The following is a 22,221-nucleotide window of genomic DNA, read 5'->3' as shown; positions in this document are numbered from 1 at the left end:
CACAGACGCGGCCCTCCTTTGGCAGCGGTGATCAAACAAAAAAATTTAAAATATACCGGAGAAAGTTTTCACCGTTTCACAATACACGCTTCCCATGCTGTCGGTATATATATAAAGAACAGGGACTTGCATGGATAATTTAACACGGTCGAGTCAAGAGGCAAAAGAATGAGAAGAAGAAATCACACTGTGAAGTCAAATAGATAAACGTATGGCGTAAGATCTAATAGTGTACAGAGGAACAACATGGCCTGTCATGGTTCAATGGCATGCTTCAGGATACGTGCATCACTGTTGTATCATTGTTGTGAATCTTAAAGTCTGCATGAAGTACGGATGAACCGATGGTGAAGCTAAGAGTCATTTCCAGCATAGCTAACCCTAATGACATCTGCAAAAACGTCTCATAAGTTTTCTTCATTGATCATCTTTTCATAGTTCATATGGTCGCAAACTAACGTGAATTAATTCGGCGAAATCGCTACAATCCACTCTTGATCTAGAGATTTGGATGATATGATGAGATGAATAGTGCTATGTTGGATTGAAGCCATCTACGCAGCAAGGTTGGATTTCAAAATAGGGTTTTGACTTAAGTTGAAGGGTTGGTTGGTTGCTTGTGATTAGGAGCCTAAACTAAATCTAACCAAAGAGAGCGTACTTTGAGTGATTGGTTGGCTTCAAGTGAAGTTGGATTGTCCCCGCACTATGTTCCAATGTAAGAAGAATAGCTTGACGTGGCTTCAACCTAGAGAGAGTCGAAGCAACAATGGCAAAGCGGGATTGCTGCTTGCCCGACTTACCATAAAGTAGGTTCTGATGTTAAAACTAGGGCTGATATATGCCTCGTGTATAAGCTTGAGTAAGAAAATCTGCTCTAATGCGGATTGTTAATGGGGATCTCAACCTAATTCAATCCAAATTACCGTATAAACTAAATATTCAACTCAATCAACTTGCAACTCCAGCCAATACAACCAAATGAAAGTACATTTGATCCCCAAAAAAAAACAAAGTTGACTTTTTTTTTTCTTCAACATGCCTATCTTTTACATGAGCACAAATGAGTTGAATCAATTTCATATGATTTGGATTGGGAGTCCTAATAGGTCAAGTCAAGTCCATGTCAGACTCATTGGGGCCTTATTTTACATTTTAATGCAAACATTAGCCATCCAAGAGTTGGATTGAGTTCAATTGGATCAAGATTAGCCGGTGCAATGATCAAGCTAGATAGAGACCCAATCTGAGTCTCAAGTATGTATTGCTATTTGGAAATAGGACTGCAACTAGTACCGTCAAAATGGACTGGCTCGGCCCGGTCCGATCCGACCCATAAGGCCTAAAATTTGATGGATCGGGTCAGATTAGGTCCAGCCAAAAAATGAGACACAATATAACCAGCCAGCCTTAGGACTGGGCGAGCCAGGCCAGCCTATGGGCCTTGAACCTTAAAGGATTGAAGAGTTAAGAGTAAAAAAAGAGAGGCAGAGAGTCCGAGAGAGGAGAGCCTCGATGGTCGAGTCTGGAGAGTGGAGAGAGATCGAGAGAGCCTGAGGGGAGGCTGGAGGCGGTGCAGATCTAACTCAAAGAGTGGAGAGAGATCGAGAGAACCCGAGGAGAAGCCACGATCGGATTTGACTCGGAAGTGGCGGCACCTCGAGCGGTCGAGTTTGGAAAGTGGAGAGACCGAGAGAGCCCGAGGAGGAGAAGAAGCTGCGGCCGAATTTGACTCAGAGGTGGTGGCACTGACGACGAGGAGGAGGAGAAAGAGGGGATTCATTCAAAGGTTGGATGGAGGGGCATCCATCGATGGAAGGGAGGAGGGGCCCAAAGGAGGAGGAGGGGATCGCCTGGAGGTTGAATGGAGAGACGTCCATCGGTAGAAGGGAGGAGGGGGCCGGCATATCTTGATTCATAATCGGACTCGGAGATCGAAGCGGCGACACCGGTGATGATGAGAAGGAGAAGGATCTGTAAAGCTGGGAGGCGAAAGGAAGAGCAACCGGTAGAGGCGGTCATCCTGCTAGTTTGCGGCAGCGGCCGATGATGTGGGGCAACGAAGCTCAAGAGTCAGGAATTAAAAAATAAATAAATTTTATTATTATTATTTTATTAAGTTTTTCATGGTCCATTCGACTAGTCCGGCCCAATCCATATTAGCCCTTGGACTGATGTGGGATGGGCCAAACAGGTCCGGTTGTTATTTGGGCTATTCATATGGCAGCCAGTCTACACCATTTACAAAGTTGGACTTGGCCAGTCCTGTTGGCCAAGCCCATTTTGATAGCCCTAACTGCAACTTGGATCGATTGGCTCAGGTTGAGAAAACCTAACTCAACCTAGCCTTTATATCTTCCCACTCTATCCCAATCTAATACAATCTTGGATCGGGATTTCACTATCCCAACCTAACCTAACCCCCTTTAAAACTTAATTGGAACCAGATTCAAATAGTCAAGTGGGGGATTTGGCTATTCCATGCTGATAGAATTGGATTAGATTATATAGAAATTTTTAGGATAAGGTCCAAGACATTTTTATTGGATTAATATTTATTAGATAGAAACTACTATCATCTGTCAATTTCAATGGTGTAGTTAGTAGTTACCCATAACTGAACAAGATTAAAGACATAACCATATAAACATATAAGCAAGCTTATAAAAGCAAAATATATAATTTATTTATCTATATATGGTGTTGGTTTTGGGTTAAGTCTGGTTGGGTTGGACTAAATCGGATCAAGGTGGGTTAGAATTGACTTTGGTTGGGTTGAGAGTCAGGTCTAACCTAATCTTAGTTGGAATTAGATTAGCAATAGTAATTTTAACTGACCTATCAGAGATATCTGACCCTACTGTGTCCGAATGGGGCTGGTTTTATAACTTGGAGCAGGTATGGGTTCTATACATAATAAATAGGCTTGGGTAAGAAAATCTAATTTAATGTGAGTTGTTAATGGGGCTTTCAATCCAATTCAATTCAAATTATGATACAAATTAAAGATTCAACTCAATGAACTTGCAGCTCAAGCCAATATAACCAAATGAAAGTACATTTGATACCAAAAAGAATTAGAGTTGACTTTTTTTTTTTTTAATAACTTAACATGCCTATCTTTTGTGTGAGCACGAATGAGTTGAAACAATTTATATGACTTTGGATTGGGAGTCCTAATGGGTCAAGTCCAGTCTAGGTCAAAGTCAATGGGGGCTTCATTTTATACTTTAATGCAAACATTAGCCATCCAAGAGCTGGATTGAGTTCAAATTAGATAAAAATTGGGCAATAGATGACCAAGCACGATCATCGAGATAGAGACCCAATTTGTGTCTCTAGTAAGTATTGTTATTTGGAAATAGGACTGCAACTTGTGTTGATTGTCTTAGGTTGAGGAAAAATTTTGACTCAATCCAACCTCAACATCTCCCAACTCTATCCCAACCTAAGGCAATCTCGGGTCAAGATTTTCCTATCCCAGCCAAACCTAGACTTAATTCGAACTAGATTCAAGGAGACAAGTTGGAGACTTGGTTGTTCCACGCTAATAGAATTGGATTAGATCAGAAAGAAATTTTAGAATAAGATCCAAGACATTTTTATTGGATTAAATATTTATTGGATGGAAACCACGTTCATCCATCGATCTCAATGGTGCAGTTACACATAATTGAACAAGATTAAAAATATAACTATATAAGCATATAAGCAAACTTATAAAAGCCAAATACATTATTTATTTATTTATCTATATATGGCATTGGGTTGGGTTAAATCTGGTTGGCATGAGTTAACTCGGGTCAAGATGGGTTAGGATTAAGTTTGCTTGGGTTGAAAATCAAATCAAATCTAATCCTAATTGGCATCAGATTGGATATTTAGTCAGAGTCCAACTAAAATTTATAAAGAGATTTTTGCATATGTATCCTTTGAAATATTGCATTTTGCATGAATACCCTCCCAAAATTAATATTTATATGTATGCCCTTCTAAAATACTTTTTTTATATGTTTACCATTTTTTATCTTTTTTTTGCATATATACCCACTTCATCTAACACCTTTAAAAATTTAATGAATTTAAATTATAATGATCGAAATATCCTTAATAGATAGATATACAAAAAAAAATATTATTAAGGTTATACATGCAAATAGCAACTTTACAAGGATATTTATGTAATTTTTTATATTTAGGAGGGTATATACATATAAAAAAATATGAAAAGAATTCAAACACATTAATTAATATAGTAGCTTTCATAATTCTATGTTTATTAATTAATATCAGAGTTTTATTAAGGTTAGCTTGGAAAAATTGTAAAAGACTAGCCAAGTTCTAGCCAACAAAGAAACATTATAAAAGAAGAAATAAGCCAGAAGCAGTAGGAACGACCAGACATGAAGAACTCAACAAGATATATATATTTGATGAAGAACCTGATGGGTAATTGGCTAAAATTGACTATGAGCAAATAGAGAACTACTTTGGGTGGCAATCCCAAGTTTATTGTGAATCCAGACTAATCGCAAGATATGACTCGGAAAAATTCTGGACCATGGGTCTGCTAATAAATCAGTGGGACACTCAATATGCCAAAAAACACATCCCAAAATGGATTGATAAATTGCATAACTTACCTTTCTGGCACAAGTTACGCGAGTTTATATTATTTCCTGGGTGGTAAACAAATCAACCATAAAAAACATTGGAAAGAGTATCTAGAATACATCCATCTCAACAAACTCGGCATAATATGTTAAGTTGCCAGTGAATTCCAATAATTTGTGGCAAGAGATGGTGGAACAATTTCAAGCTCAGCTCTTTTAACTTTTATCTCATTGGATAAACATTCAGAGTTGGCGGCCATGGCAACGTTTATGATAACGTATAGAGGATATTCCATGCACAACTCCTTAGTTATTACTCTCCCACAGCCATCTACAGGGTTTATCACTTTGTGTCCATTTTCTCTCTAAAATTTCTGCTTGATTTTTTTGTCCTAATTTTTAGGAGCCACTTTAACGCAACAGAGGAGAGTTAAATTCTTCTACCAAAATAAAAGGTACAGGAACTGTTGAAAAAAACATCTTGAATTCGGTCCACGGGAGTGAAAATTCAGATGCAGAAAACTTAGTTCGAATAATACATCACGAAGAATCCAAAGATGTAGAGCATACAGCGCACGGAGCAGTAGGATCCACAGCGTGCAAGTCAGAACGTAGGAAAAAAAGTGCAGACCCACAAGAAGAAGCCACAGCTTGGCCAGGCCTGCAGGCGGGCCAGCCCAAGCCCATGGCCCATGCACGCCGGCGCAGCCCAGCACTCTTCACGCGGTCCACCGTGGATCGAAAGTGTTTCACGGGTGTTTTCCCAGAGTATTTGCATGATAGGATGGTAGGGGTGGCTCACGGGCATGATCTGGATCCTGATCTATTGGCTGGGAGCTTGATCGAGTGTGATCAAACGTGATCAGACATCATAGAGGTGCTTGCGATCATCATCGAACGATCAGGGAGGCTTTTGAGTCCTAATTAGTTTCTGTTACCGAGTGGGACTCGGATTTAGGGCTTTAAACAGCCCCGTGGGCGAACAAAATCGTGAACATGCTAAGACCAGCATGTGTGTACAGCCATGAGGAGTCCGACGAGCAAAGAGAGGCATCAGTCATGGGAGGCTCAAACAACAGTCGAGAGAAGTTCGACGGACGTCGAGTGCGTGCAGCGGATAGAGCAGACACTACAAAGCACTGATAGGAGATCGAAAGCAAAGCAGAGCATTAGGCAGAGCAACTGCGGAGAAGCATGATATAGCGGTTCACTCCACAAGAAGCTTCAAGGGGCGTCGAGGGCCTTTGTACTGATGGGTTTGTGAAAGGGTCTCTTTGAGAGATTTAAGAGAGCTTTTGTGATGATAGCTTCTTGTTAAGAGAGGTGTATACAAAAAAATTGAGAGTGGATGTTCTTCTCTTGTATTATTTTTTCTTTTATAATGAAACTTGCATACCTCCTAGAAGTAGCACTTGGGCTATTCCACATACTTGATTGTGTGTCCTTTTTTTTTTTCTTTCTTTCTACTGCAATAAGTAGTATCGGATCCTGGATAATAAGTGGTATCAGAGCAAGTAATATCACAACAGGAACAAATTAAATAGAGGAGACGTACGGGCAGTGAGTAATAATGCTCTGGTAGCGAGGAGATCTCCAACGGCAAGGAAGATCCGAGATGTGGATAGCTTAGAAGGAAATGGGGTAGCACGAAGGGATGGCGGTGGTAATGAAATCCGGCAACGGGATCTACAATGGGAGGGAAGGAATGGTAGTGGCGACGACCTGCGACGATGGAATCTCTAATGGGAAGGAAGGAACATGAGGGATCTACAATGGGAGGAAAACGGAGGAAAGGAATGGATTTTAGCAATGGTGATAGCAGCGACGATCTTTGATGATGGAAGAAAATTGGAGAGAGAATGATGGTGAGTGCCAACGAAAGAAACGGCAAGGGAAAGAGAGGGAGGTGGACCGATGATGGTGAAGAATCGAATCAGAAAGATGCGGAAGGGATCGCTGAGTTTGAGGGATCACAGAAACAATGACTGTTGTTAGGGATAAAAATATGATTTTTATATCCTAATTATTTTTTAAATTAAATAGCTATAGTTTTTATTAACGGTGATAGTAGAACTATTATAGTAGGAGTATTTGTGTAAAAAATGAATTCATGAGGGTATATATGTAATTGATAATTATAAGAGTTTTTTCATATAAATTCAGATTTATAGAAGGATATCTAAGCAAAAAATCTCTTTATAAAAAATCTCAATCCAACCCTACCGCTAAGTGGGTTGGTTGAACAGATTCAAGCCGATCCCAATCCATATCCCACTCTTATTCAAATGCTCATACTTATTTATTGTCCTTAAAATCATTCATCAAACGGCTTAGCCTTAAGATATAATTAATAAATTTCATAAAAATATAACCATAAATTCGGTGACATTTATGTCTAGGTTTGAATTGGACCAAGGTTATAAAAAAAATATAACCATAATTTCGGTGAACTTTTATGTCTAGGTTTGAATTGGATTGAGCTTATAAAAATCATACGCACTAAATTCATGATCATCATGTCAGGTCGTTTTCTTTGGCGTTCCGAATATCATCCTCAATCGATTTCTCGAAGCGCGTGCTCGACGTACCTCCCAGCTCTTCCTGGACCAAGGTATCAGAGTTCTCGATCCTTTTTTTTTTACCCCTTTCTCCTACTTCCTTACTGCCCCGAATTACACATCGACGGATTGTTTTGCTAAAAAAGAAAAAAAGAAAAAAAGGATTTCTAAACTTCTTTCTCATTCTATCGAAGTATCTCCCAGTTACACTAGGGATCAAAGAGGAAAGAAAAACTAGGGTTCTCTTTTTAAAAAATATATCTCGCAGCTATTCCTATATTCTTGGTCCGGTGGTGAATTTTTCTTTTTTAAAAAAAGGCTCAAACGATGGTTAAAGTTTTTTTTTTTTTTCTTTTTCTTTTTCAAATATAACTACCAGTCTAAGTCCAGGGGGTCAGATTTTTAATGTTCGTGGAATTGACTCTGAGAACTTGTGCAACCATTGGTATAGAAGTTTGCAACATCTTTTATCAAATGCTCTTGACCGGTTGACCCCTACCGTGTCATGCATGCACAGCTCTATAACAGAGACTGCATAACTTTTGGAGGTTAATTGCGCAAGTTGTAATAAACAAACTCCAAAATTTTGATCAATCAGTTTATTAGAAAAAACTGCACAAATTCTTAAATATTTTTGACTCCTTTTTTTTTTTTTTGAATGGAAGTGCACAATCTTTTTTGACCCTTTAACCAAGAGCTCGTGTGGGGTCTGATAAATTCCATGACAAAGTATCTCATGCTTGCTCAAAGAAGGAAGAAAAAACATATAATAAACTTCAAACAAGAAGAGGGAGAGAACAAAAATAACTATGTGTGCATGCATGCGCGTGTACATCTCTTTCATTCAAACATTTTTTTTCGAAAATTTGTTGCGATATTTCTACTCACCTTTCCCAGGCCTGCTGTTTCTTTCCTTACTGATGATTCATAAACCTTTATATTTCCATGATCATAATAATTTTTTCGCTGAAGAAAATATATTGGATGTTTGCCATGTGTGTTTTGAATATGCCATACAAATTTTGCTAATGACTGTTCTCCCCAGAATGGACTGTTGCCATAAATGCCTTGGGCTAGGACTCTAGGAATTGAGGTTATGATCACCATAGGCACCATAAATTCTTGACAGAGGATTTCCACTGACCGGTTCATATTAAATTTGTGTCTTTTGTGATGGAACCGTCTCAGATATATTTCCCTGTCATGCACTGGTGGGCTTCTCATAGGAAACTCTCGCTGAATATATTTTTGCTTAAGTGAACTTATTGTTTGCATTTAATGCTCATACTGATAACTTGGAGCAGCTGATTGTTACTGTTGTTCTGAACAAACTCTTTATTTTATTTGTTTTATTCAACCTTGTAGATATGCATCAGAAGCCTTTCAACTATTTGGACAGTGAGACAAACTAGAGAATATTCCAAATCTTTGGATGGTGAGAGAAAGGAAATTGATATACAGAATATACTAAGGGATATCAAATACTTGGGTAAGCATCTCAGAAATTCCATGACCTAAGTATTTGTCATATAACGTTCCCTTCTTGTACTTTTGAGATCTCTTTTATCTGTTTTATTCTTTCCTGTGGTGGCCAATGTGTGTAGCTACAGGACATCCAGTAGATGTGATAATATTTGTTAAATGTGTTTATGTTTGTGTGGGCAATTGAACTTCTTCATCAGACACTGCTATCCATGCAGCATTATTTGAATGTTTACATATGACTTTTGTGAGTATCACACTTGATTAAGGGAGTAACTAATTGTTTGGATTGGTAAATGGTTATAATTGGATGATGTTAACATTCAAGCATTTGATTGTGGGAACACTATCTTCTAACTGCCAGCTTGAAGGAATCATGTGCTGTTTGCTTATTCTAGGTTTCCAACACAAAAGTTTCTAGAAGTACAGAGTAATTACATATTATTGCTTTGAACCATTGTGCAATTTATAGAATTCATTTATGTGCATATTATTAAATCCATTGTCACCTTTTAGTTGGACTTGAATTTTAGGTGAATCGCAGAACTCAACCAATTTGTGTTTTCTGTTGAATTAGCAGTCTGTTTCTTCTCTTTTATTTTTTTTATTTTTATTTTTTATTTCTAGTTATAGTATATGAGAGATGTATCCTGACATTGACAAGAAAGTTGTTTGAGCTAACACATGGAGTTGCTTATTATTTTATATGATTATTGCATCAATTTGGGTTGCCTTGCAGCCACGCATTAGAGAGTAGAATCTGTTGTCAGAACATTTAGCATCCATTTCAGATCAGGGCTGAGTCTTGGTTGTTAACAACTTGCTGCGTGTCACCTAATCATTTTTTCATCTGACCAAACAGGACTTGATATAGCAGTCTTACCACACTTATTTTCTTAAGCTTTAACGTTGCTAGTTCTTTTGACTTGCAAAGAATTAATTGTTGTATGCTTGGACTGTTAGCTTTTGAATTATGCCAAATTTAACTTAATCATATTTCAAAATATAGATACACTTCACTCTTGAAAGAAAAATTAAGTTTGTCCTTAACATATACCCAGTCAATGACAATACATTACATGATTTTGTATTTTGGTTCCTTTAGGCATAAATTTGCCAGTCTTTTACTTCATTATGTTTTAAAGCCGTGAGAGTTATGTTTCCATATGTGTTACAGTAATTATCATCTTATTCTTTCTGATTTGTTAAGGTGCCTCCAATATATCCTGGAAAGAGAGAGCAGATGGAGAACCAGAATGTGTTTGCATTGGGTTGAACGATAAGGATTCTTTGAGATTTTTGGCGATCCTTGAAATCAGCAAAATCATCAAGCTGTCTAACTTGTTGCATTTCCTTCAGAAAAGCCTCCTAAAAAGCATACAATACCACTTAGTGGCAAAAGTGGCGACGAAAAGTCAGAAGCAAAGAGTGAGAAAGAAACTAGAGGATGCATCTTTCACCACTGCTGTTTCATTCTTTCATAACATTTGACCAAAACCATGTCTCAAACATCCAGCCATTCATGATTTCAGGGATTGATTCTTGGCCTCTTTGCCAATAATGCTGCAAAGAAAAATAGTAAACCGCAGAAGATAAAAACAGAAGACAATAATATTGAAGGCAAGTGAAAGTCATTTTAAGAAAGGTGTGCTGAATGTGAAACATCTGCTGGCACCAACTCCAATTAAAGCGCATGATGCTTTCCTCCAAGAAGATTGGTAAAGGAATGAAGGGAAAGGAGAGGAGGTAAGAAAAAGTGTTGTTTGTGGCTTCTATTGTCCTTTCATGTCTGCACTGCTTTTTGCATTAAATTTTCTTCTGTATTCACATTTTTCACTGAGGAACATTTCTCATATAACTGAAGGATATCTTTGAAGTTTTAACTCAAAAATTTGGTTTGATATATACTTCTTCAGTTCAGTTAGTAAATTGTTCCTCTTGATATATTTGGATATATATGCTCTCTGAGTAGCTAATTATTTATCAAACATCCGAAACATCTCTGTGAGTTGGATATACATGCTTTCTGAGTAGCTAATTAATTTAGCAAAGATATGAAATGCCAACAAACTTTCTGGTTGAGGGTACTTCTCAGGGCTGTCCAACTGTCGGATCAGCTAAATCATTTGCTGCCTTCCTAAGTGATTTGCTATCTGTTTCTCTATTAGTTTGATGAGTGCTAAGGTGATATGGGAAGTGCTGGTACACAGAGTATTAACCATTTAGTTGGATTGGAGATCTCTGAGTTCACCCTTAAAGGACAAACAGTTGTGTTTTAAGGTGATTATGGTGCAGCCCGACTGTCAATGGGTGAAACTATATCTTTGGGATGTTGTCTAACTTCAGGATACTCCATCTCCTTTTTTTCAGTTATGTGGAGGACCGCCACAGATTTTTAGGAATTTATAAACTAGATATTTGCAGGATATCTTGTGAGTTATAAACACCTATTAAGTGGTTTCATGGATAACTGGCTACGAGATCTTTATGATAACTGCCACACAGGTGGGACATTTGACAGCAAGTCTTTCACTTGGTTGAGGAGAGGAAGATACAACTTCATCTACTTTGCTTGCTAACATACCAAACGAATTAAATTAGAAGCCATTTAACCATTCGACCCTGAAATGACTTCTCTACAAGTTAGATAACCACAAAGTGCATCATTCTTCCGTTAAAGGCTATTGGAAAATTTTGACAGCTAGAAGATGCATGATTTCTGATTTGTTCCCCTTCCCTTTTCCATTGTGAGGTCTGACAATTATCAATATGGACATTTGACTCAAATGTTAGAAACCTTTTCACAATGGACATACAGCAACTGGAAGATGTCTATATTAGAAAAATTAAGTTTCCTAGTGTCTCCTTATATTATCCTTTAAGAGGATCGCACCACTCATCATGCACATGCCTGGTAGAAATATCAGTAAATGACAAAGGTAGTGATATCTTGTCGACTAAAATGTAGATGAGATGAGTCATTACTGCAGACTGATCAATATGCAGAACAAATTCATGTATTATGTTCCTTATATACTGAAGAAAATGAGAAGGGTGGAAGGATATGTTATGTTGATGTCAATGCTTAATTGGTGCTTTTCTTTTCTTTTTTTTTTTTCCCCACTAAAGGCTTATTCTGTTAGTATTGCATTGGTTAATCACTTTAGTGTTACTGCATTTCTGTGCAGCCTGGCACTCAATAAAAAATTAAAATGTCATATGTTTGATGATGAAGGATATATTACATGCTTCTCAGGTAAGGAATAAGAAGTTGTGGTCATTGGAGTAATTAGGATTTTGGTTCAATTTCTTCATTTTTTAAGGACTTATTTTGCTGAAACTTTTTGAACCTTAGATGCTTTCATTCATGCTTCATTAGTACAGTAAATAAGATGGATCTCATCATAAAAAAAATCTTGAATTAATGACTTTTTATTTTAATTTGCTGTTTTGATGATCTTGATGGTAAGTTTCTTCACATTGGGTCGGTCAGCTGCATAGATAGTTTATCAGGTTATAATCATGATGCTTTATTCCTCACTTCACTTTGGGTCCTGGTTTCTGTTTTTAACTTATCAGTTAAATGTAAAATATCTGCATGCAGTTAAAAGACTGTAGTTGTAATCTGTGAGATTAGCCAATCACTTTTATGCTGCTACTTTATTTTAATTATGAGCTATCTGGATGCTCGTTCACTGATGCTTGCCAGCAGGTAGGAATATGCTTTTGTTGTTTCATGTCATTATCCAGACTCCTATCACCAGGCCTCTGTTTGGCCTGGCATGTGAAAACTTTGAACCGAAAACTGTTCACATGCTTACAGCTGATGGAGGGAAATGTTTCTATCACCTAGCCTCCAATTTGAGTTGTTTTCACTTCTTAGACAGTTCATACAAGTGCAGTTCAGGTTGTTCTCAGGGCAAAACCTGGTCCATTCTCAGTTTGCTGGCAAGTGTAGAGCTGCTTGTTTTATCTCCAAACAGTTCAGCTTTAGAGGCGGAGAAAGCTTTATAGGCGGAGAAAGCAAATGAGGATGGTATTGGTATAGAGTGAAGAAAAAATCATATACGACTTATGAGGCAATGCTTCACCATTTTGAAGGTACTATTCTACACATATAATATGTTATCATGGTAACGATTTCCATATTTCTGAAAACTAACTGGATTTTAAGATTCCTACTTGCTTATATGCATAAGGACTCTGCTTAGGTGTTATTTAACAAAATTTCTGTTCGTAGATTACAATACTGCTAGTGATATTAGCATTTCTGTTATATTTATCAAAATAATGTTTTACTTTGTAAACAGTGAAAAGATCGAATGGCAGCCACTGTCATGCTACATATCACACGAATAGCATTCATGATGTGTATATAGATGGCTTTTATATTCTTGGTTTATGTTGATTATCACTTTATGGAGCTGATCTGAAATTATCATGGCAATTGTTGCAACATTAGGATTTATTTGCAACCACAGTTGGCGTACAAAGGAGCCAATTATCTTTGACTCCGATCTTAAGGCCTGTTAATATGCAGACGATTTAGACCAATAAGTCTTAATGCCAATACTGTAGAGCAGTTCAGTTTTCTCCTCTCAGGTGGTTCATTCTAGATGACTGAGATGTTAGTCAAATATTGGCTAGTTTGGTAGCATCCATGGGCCACATCAGCCATTCACACAGATCAAGAGTTGCAGTCACCTAGGCGTAACCAGTATGGTACTTAGGCCTGACACATTGGTCCTCAAGGCTAAACCATGTATGAGCCAACACAGCTGAGCTGAATTCAAAAAAAATGCAATCCTCTCTTCTTACCGGCCATTAGCAGATGCATTCTCTATCATAACTAGCCAACAATTTTGCTTGGTCACATAGTCTAGTTGAAGGCGTAAGGCTCTTTCAAAGTCTTAGTATTCTTTCTACTTTTATCTTTTCCAACATTCCCTTTGAATCATTCTTGCAAAAAACACTTTACATCCTTCTATAGCTTCGCCAATCTCCATTCAATGGGTTCCACTTGGATTCTTCATTAGAACAAAATTGACTCTATTGCATGTAGAAAACTCCAAGTCTAGATATCAGAAAAGCCAGTCAAAACGTTTGAAATATGGAAAAAGCCAGTAAAAGCTATATGGATGGAATAATTAATAATTCGTTTAAAATGATGAAAGATAGGTATGGACGTTAATGAGAAAGGCAAACCTATCTTTCGTTTCTATGTTGGGTGTTCCTAGTGATGTAATGACAAGATCTTTGGAAGGTTCCATTAATTTAACTTTGCTAGGTTGGTTACTATGTCACAGCAACATTGACGTAATGGTAAAATTAAAGCATTCTCAAACCATGTCACCAATCTTAGGTATTAGGTAACATTATTAGGGAGGTCTGGGTCATCATCTGTGCTGCACTCATTAAACCCTGCCCACTTGCTGCAGCATATTTCCTAACAGTAATATCCTTCCTAAGCTATGGACCTTTATGATACCTAACTAGCTTGCTACAGTTTTGACATCCATGAGAAGTTCAATTGTGACCTTTCATCAAGATATAAATCAATACATAATGGTTAACTGGGTAGCCAGTCAAAGAATTTAGGATATTGTTGACAGAACCTTACTATTGATAGCAAGTAGAACAAACCTAATTTATGTCTCCCAAGGACTTGAATGGTTAGGTCCCAATGTTGGGTTGAGTAACATGAGAACGAGAATAATTGAGACAATTCTTGCACCCAACTTTTTGGACTAGAATGGGAGGGTTGAACAAACTTTTATTTGTTATAAAGAAGAAGGCCTTCATAGTTCATATCTGAAGCAGCCGACACTTCGCCTGACTCTCCCAAATGCACCTAATTTTTCTGTTTGTAATAGGGTTGGCAATTAATGCCTAACCATTTAGTCCATTTAGCTTGATTCAAATTGTTGTAGATCGGTTTGGATTACTTGTTTGATAAAATGATGAGATTTGGGTCTGGGTTTTTTATCCATTTAATAAGTAGATTGGGTTTAAATTAACAATCTTTTGAACTATGTTGTATCCAACCTGACTCATATTTATTCCGATCCGACCTGATTACCACCCATGATTAGGAATATAATAAAAACAAAAGTAGACAGCTACTCAAAAGATTCACATGTTGATGGTGTAATTGAGAAGGAAGGCGAGACCTCTCATTGTCTAATGATCGCTAGCATATAATGTGGAGGACAAGGTGGTAGGTATGAGGTGGTGGGCAAAGGACCCAGCAACTCTGGTGCTAACCACTAATAAATGAAGGGGAGGGCCATCCCTTCTTCTCCAGGAGAGCAAAACCCCCTTGTATAAACTACTACCATCTCCACAAGCTATAGAAAAGCATGAGTCTTTAAATTTCTATTGGCATTGGGCATGAGCAATGCATGTGTAATAAAGTGAAGTTTTCAGGCGACACAAAGAGCAAAACCTCTTTGTTGTAAACCACTACTATCTTGACAAGTTATAGAATTTAAAATTACTAGCATTTGACATGAGAAAAAATGCATGTGTAATAAAATAGAGTTTTCTTAAGAGAAAAAGAGTATGTTTGGTTATGAAATATTTCAGGGTTGCCTTTTAGATGGGATAGGATCGTTTGCTCCTTTAATCTCGCACATTTTTTTCTCTATTTTACTTTTCATATTTTTTCTCATTTTATCCCACTGGCTCTTAAACTTCAACAAAACAAGCAATTTTGTTGACCCAAATATAAAAAAAATTGGAGAATTAGCTACAATTAAGAATAATTACCCCATAGCTAGGGATAGTTCATAAAGAAATTTGCAATGAATGCCAAAAGCTTGCTACAAGAGTTCTATGACTTGTTACTTTTACCCGAAGAGTCCTAATGAATGATTGGTTGGACAACCCGAAATGGCCAGCAAGCAGAGAATCATCCATTATTGATAGACATATCGAGTTTATCCAGGTTGCATGTCTCCTTTTAGCATCACATGTTTATCAAGAGGTAAATAGAACAGCAAATTGGGTGGCAACTTATATGATTAATTATTCAGGTGAAACCCTTTGGATTGATCATACTTCCTCACCCTCTCAACTACAGCACATTCTTTCTTCTGATTTGAGTGGATGTATTCAAACTAGATGGGTCTAAGCCATCTGTATAATCAAACAAAAAAAAAAAAAAAAAGAGAATCAAACTGTGGCACGTCATGTTGCTTGTATCTATCCAGACTCCGACAATGTGAATCATAAACAAGCCAAATTGAGTTGACCCTCAAGTTGCCAACACGAGAAAAAGTGCGATCGAACACTGCAATATCACCTATGTGGTTACCTATAAAAATTTCCTAACGGTTGATGGAGATAGTTTCTGACCTAATAAAGCTAGCCAACCAGCTTGAGTTTGAGTGAGGGTTTGGCCTTCTAGAAGCCAAGCCCACCACTTTTTCTAGTAGCCATCCATCCACCCAAAGCCTAGATAGAAAAGGACATTCAAAGGTAGGGCAAGGGAAAAAGAGATGAGATACCACAACCCGGAATTCATGAAAAAGAAGGCATTGGTAGTTGCTTTGTATGATGTCATGGAGCTACCAACCACCAACTACCACCTCTAATGGATCCTTTCCCTAGCCTTTTGTTTCCAAACCCAACAATATCGACACTAGAAACCCAAGTTAGCAGGGAAGGGATTGAGGTGGGTGGGTCCACATCCTTGCATCATTGGTGGGCATGAAGAAAAGGAGGAATACTTGGGGGGAATTGATTTGTCCTTATTTGTTTTTGGATAATGGTTGATGTTGTAGGATTGATATATCTCCATCCACATGTTTGATGGTCTGATGGGAATAAGCTCTTTGAATACTCCATTCAAATTGACATCCTATCACTGGTGGGGATGTTGCACCATTGTTGCTTTTGCAACCAAAATGTTCCCACTTTGCGAAAAGCTACTCAAACCATAGCGATATTGCACTGAATGGAATCTGAAGAACCCATTTTCTTTTGCTGAGAATTTTAGGGGTCATGGTTTTTATAAAATCGTGGGGTCTATTCTATATCATCTGTTCCTGTGGGTATACATAAAATCATGTTGTATAAAACTATATACAACATGAAAAAGTTTCGAGCGAGCCGCCGAAGGTGTGATGCCTAAAATTACTTTAAATTATCTGTGGATGCGGATTGTTGATGGAATTGATAAAGGTCTTCTTAGTTTAAGCGTGTGCCTGCTTTTGTTTCTGTCTTTGTTAAGCTTTATGGATAGGAGTACATAGTAGATGTATAGTTAAATAAATAATAATACATACGTTAGTTTTGTTCCTCAAGTAGAGAATATGTTCACATTATTGTTCAAAGGAGAAACATGTGCATTTTGTGTGGCTCTAATCCAACAGATAATTGAATAAGTACATTCATCATCATCAAAAAATAGGAAAAATAATGGAGGTAATGGAGATATTATTGATGTACCTTTAAACCCCAAGTACTGCAAGATGATACTTACAAGTGGAGAAATCATGACCAAATAACATCTATTGCCTATGGTGCAATGATTTTCTTGTTTTCTGAAAGGAAGAAGATGGGCAGGCCTATCATATAACTCTATTATTAAGGGCACGAATTAATTAGATATGTACTATGGTACATTGAAATTTTTCATCAGTATCTTGTGATGTGTTCATACTCCCCAACAACTAGATTTAATTTGGTGCATATGATACTGAGATTTTTGGCACACTCCCATGGTAAGTGTTCATTTTCTTTTATTTTCATAATGGTGGAAAAATCCTATGAACTTAGTTTACTATAACATCTGATAGTTAATTCCTAATCAAACCCACTACAAATTACTAATTGATTCCAACAGTGTGGGATCCTATAATTTATGTAAATTCAGGACGTCCTAAATTTCTAATCTATGTCATCTCAGTGTATAATCTGTATATTGTTATTCATTTCATCGAATTCACACTAAATCATATGGAAATCATGCATGCAGTCACAATATATAGACGGTAGTAGAATGTACAAGCTCAAAATTATTCTGCCACTCTTCTCTCACAAAAGACTCTGGTATTTGTCGGTTTCACACACTTTGGATGATTAATTACCTGGAGCTTTGTATCAGTGCCAGCACCAAGGTGCAAAAGTCATCCATGTTTGATAACCTAGCACCATCACACAGGACATTGAACACCAATCATATAATCTACCAGTGTCTTTTCATGGCTCACCCACATGGCAATTTTTTTGGTCAGCATCCAATGCCTGACAAGGTCCAGAATCACTAGCATCCAATAAAGTCACCTACATTTGGATGTGTAACAAAGTTTTTAATACCAGAGCTATTGATGGAGCGCAATATCACTCTCACCCTTTATTTATTGTTCCAGTTATCACTGTATTCAAGTCTCCTGCTATTCAGTTAAACTCTTCTAAGGGATCCTATGAAATAGAAATGTCGCCTGCTCCTTCTAAATATAATAACCAAAAATAATCATTCCTTCATTTTACCCATTCTATGGTTCTTGTGGCATATAGAAGAAGAAATAAAAAACATTCATGCCCTACCATCCCTCTAATATTGTTATATATATATATATATATAACTGTAGATCTTCTATTGTGCGCAACTTGTACAAAGTGTTGTACAACATTCGATAGCTATCATCAAGAGATATACCGCCATCAAACAAAATAGTTTCATATGCCATAAACAATATATGTTGCTGTTGATAGCTGTCTATCTCTTGAAAGCGGCTATCGAGTATTGTACATTACTTTGCAACGCAAATCGTATATCATAGAGGATTTTGAGTCGCTATATATAGTGTCACAATAGTTCATATTTCTTAATAAAACAATCAGGTGGCAATTACAATTCAAATCTTTCAAGTGTAAAGACATCCAACACTCGAACTAACTAAATCTCTCTCTCAATGCTGTAGGACAGACAATCATAATATTTTTTTTCAAAAATAGTAAATAAAACAATATATTATATATATTTGCAGAACTATCGACCGGATTTTCACATGAACCGGTTTTATCACAATCAATTACGTAGATTTCTCTCTTAAACATTTCCACGCACATTCCTCACTCCAAAAACCAAAAGCCATTCGTTATTTCGTTATCGCCGAGAGGGTGACCACATCCCCGGCTTGTAAAGCCGTGACATCCATGATTAAACTATTATCAGCCTACCAACCGCCACACCCCACCGCACATGACCAACTCTGACCACCCCCTAACTAACCAACCCTTTACCCCCACACTTTATCCCTTGTCCTCTTTATTTATCTGTGATCCGGTTACCTACCCCAAAACACCTCACATGTTGCCCACACTCTTACGTGACAAAAGGGTTCAGATCAGACCATCAGATGCCTCCAACAACCTAACACCCACAAAAACCACCCTTGGTTTCTCACAAACCTTATCATGTTAGCCTCACTTTTTGTGCACCCAAACCACTAAAGACTGTAAACAATAGTAATATATCATGTAAACAAACAGACTAGTCCTTGGTCCGAGTCTAGATGATCATTTCAAAAACCAAAACATATTTTCTCTTCTCTGTGGGGTAATATGATCCAGAAAGAAGAGAGCAATACAAGGGTTTTTTTTTTTTTTTTAACTAGACTAATTTATGTGCTGCCCTTCTTCTAATGCTCTGATGTATCTATAGACATGTGACTGTGAGTTTGGATTGGTTTGGCAGCCACAGGCATCAGTGCTTTGAAAGCCGAGATGGCAACATAAGCAAATGGGTTGAGTGTAACTATTTGCGGACGTTGTGGCGGCAGGTGCTGCTGTTGCTGAGGGCTCTGAAGGTGGGGACCTTTTGGGAGAGTGGGAAGGGAGGCTGATTGAGAGGTCCAAATTGAGGTCTGGGAAGCGGTCCTCGTCGACGCTGGCGCCGGAGCTCCGGCCCTCGTCACCGGAGTTTGCGGGCTTGGCGCGATGGTGGCGGGGGCCTCTTGTTGCTGGGTGCCGGCGAAGGTGGCGCAGCCGTTGAGCGGCCGGTGAGTTTGGGGGTCTAGGCCTCGGCTCAGGAGCTTCCTCTTGATGTGGGTGTTCCAGTAGTTCTTGATCTCATTGTCAGTCCTCCCAGGTAGCCTCCCGGCTATCAAAGACCATCTGTCACAATTATTGAAGAAAAAAATTAACAATCACATCATAAAAATTATTTTTTTTAATATTGTTTTAAAATAGGAAAAATATCATTAAAATCTCCTCTCACAACTTCCATCCAAATCGGTGTTTTATGATAACGTTAGGCAAAATTATTTAAATAATAGGAATCCTAAGCTTTTATAAAGTATGTATGAGCTGAAGAACCAATAGAACATGGTGCATACTTGTTACCAAGCAAGCCATGGAGCTTGATGATGAGCTCGTCCTCCTCCTCGGTGAAATTACCGCGCTTGAGATCGGGCCGGAGGTAGTTGATCCACCGGAGTCGGCAGCTCTTGCCGCATCGAAGCAAACCTATATAATCAAAAAAAAACAATTCAAGAACAATATAATCATTAGTAAAAATTTGTTTGATAGCGTCTAATTTCTTGCTAAAAATGAGCCAAGGAGAGAATGAAGAGACCTGCTGCCTTGGGGAGGGACCTCCAACAGCCTTCTCCATGGGCTTTGATGTAGGCTATGAGCCTTTGGTCCTCTTCCTTGGTCCAAGCTCCCTTGTTTGTGTGAGCCTTCTCACAACATGGAGACCTACCCATAGTATAAAAGTAGTGGTAGTATTGCTAAGACTGATAGCTAGTGGAGTTCCTTGTGGTTGTGTGAGAGGAGAAAAGAAAGATCTAAGAGAATAGAGGAGAGAGGGGAGGAGTTTGTGGTTTTGGCTCTGGTATGTGTCTTGTTATAAATTTCCTGGGGGTGGGGATGAGGAATGGAAGAAGAGAGAAGAGAGGGGGGGTGGATTTATATGAGAGGAGGGGAAGTTGTGGGGAGCGCCCATTGACTCGATCCCCTTGGCCCATTTGACCGAGTTGGTGCGAATGGCGCGAGTGGTTACAAATCTTGGGAGCTGGATTTGGTTGGTAGGTCTACTTTTTTTTACGTGAGTGTTTCGTGTTCCATTGCATTTCTTTATTCACACATATTTATTAGTTTTGTAATGTGATCATAATCCTCTCTCTCTCTCTATCTTTATCTCTTTCTATCTCCATCTATAACTCACTTCCACCGACAATTTTTTTACACCTCACGCTCACTCCACCTTTTATGCATTCTAGAAAGCCTAGCCAGTGTGGGTGCGTGGGTGTGGGCATGGGAGAAAGAGAAAGGAGGAGAGAATCTAATTTGTTTGGTGAACAAACCTTCGCTCCCATCAGCCCCTCCTCTTGTCGTGGAACAAGTTGGCCTTTGTTTACTACTAACTTCTTTATTCCTTATTGATGCTTGGAATTCTCTTGACCGAGGTGGCAATCTAGTATTATTGATATGGGGGTGTGAATTATTATCTTAGTACATCATTAACATTTCTCGATGCGAGTCCAAAGCATGTGCTGGATAGTTAGCCTCCCATGGGTCATGTTCGGCTTTCCTAGCATGCTTTTCTTGATGACAATTATGGAAATGATGATGTAACGTTGTGTCGAAAATGTAATGGGTCATGTAATGGTAATGGATAGTTGTGAATTATTCAATTCGATCGACATGTCTAGAAGCCAAAAATGGATGATGCAACAGTTGTTGTGTTATCGCTCCGGGGATGTCATGTTGTTGTTGCTGCATGGAAGGTGATGTAATTGTGATAAAAATAGGGATTAGCGTTAGTTGAACTACCCTAGCATTGGATGTCTATGTCGATTAATGTCAGGCCAGATTGATGTCCATGAATCATCACATTAAGGCCATTGCAATATGCATTATATATAGAATTGGTTAGAGAGCATACAATATCAAAATTTTATTAATTATGGTAAAATGATACATGAGAAATCATCATAGGTTAAAAATCGCCATTTGGTCTCCATTGACGGTTTGCGGGAATAATTGGCTAGATGGTTGGCCATTATGGACTAGTTGATACAAATAAATTGCAGGTCATTTTGATCAAAAATTATATTTAAAACATCACGCAAAATAATTTTAGAATCTTCATTACAATTACTTTACCCAGTGTTCAAGGGGCTACAATTGGGGCTTCAGAAATGTAAGCACATACTTTGAGCGGCAGCAATCCTCCACAATAAGATGACAGTTAGTTAAATTCACCTTAAAATCCAAAATTCTATCGTGCAGCTTATGCTCTTTTTTTAACTCCACATTAGAACTGGTATTACTAAGCTTAGCATTTATTAAATCCACCTATAATCCAGTCTCTTAACTGCGGCAAGCATCAACTATCTCAAATATATTTTGACCATTTGAATAACGTGTCAAGGACTTTCTATGTGTCCATGGAAAAACTGAAGATCTGATGAGGATGCTTGATGGAGGCCAATTATTAAAGCTAGTAATCCCACGAAATATATGTCTATGGACCGTAACTGTGGTGCAAGGTCAAGTTATTTATGACGCTGGGCACCTACCAGTCCTATTGCATGGGGACCCCACTTGTCCAA

General features: G+C 38.0%; 1 protein-coding gene and 1 long non-coding RNA gene across 3 annotated transcripts; one reads left to right on the top strand and one right to left on the bottom strand.

Moving 5' to 3' along the window:
* The first annotated feature begins 7,005 nt into the window (after positions 1-7,005).
* On the top strand, positions 7,006-19,834 carry LOC105051842 (uncharacterized). Of its 2 annotated transcripts, none has more exons than XR_833281.3 (6): positions 7,006-7,224; positions 8,537-8,660; positions 9,864-10,081; positions 10,186-10,399; positions 12,477-12,754; positions 12,964-13,791. It is a non-coding gene; the product is annotated as an uncharacterized lncRNA (long non-coding RNA). The 2 variants fall into 2 exon arrangements; XR_833280.4 differs by lacking the exon at positions 12,964-13,791 and adding an exon at positions 19,359-19,834 and having other exon boundaries at positions 7,008-7,224.
* Positions 18,580-20,554, bottom strand: LOC105051841 (myb-related protein 308). Its single transcript, XM_010932475.4, is given in 4 exon segments — positions 18,580-19,597; positions 19,600-19,777; positions 19,999-20,128; positions 20,238-20,554. Coding segments are annotated over 4 exon segments (759 nt in total). The 5' UTR covers positions 20,371-20,554; the 3' UTR covers positions 18,580-19,279.
* Positions 20,555-22,221: the final 1,667 nt, after the last annotated feature.

This window comes from Elaeis guineensis, chromosome 9 (assembly GCF_000442705.2).
Source record: "Elaeis guineensis isolate ETL-2024a chromosome 9, EG11, whole genome shotgun sequence".
In the NCBI taxonomy this organism is placed as follows: domain Eukaryota; kingdom Viridiplantae; phylum Streptophyta; class Magnoliopsida; order Arecales; family Arecaceae; genus Elaeis; species Elaeis guineensis.
This window is presented reverse-complemented; position numbering and strand designations above follow the sequence as displayed.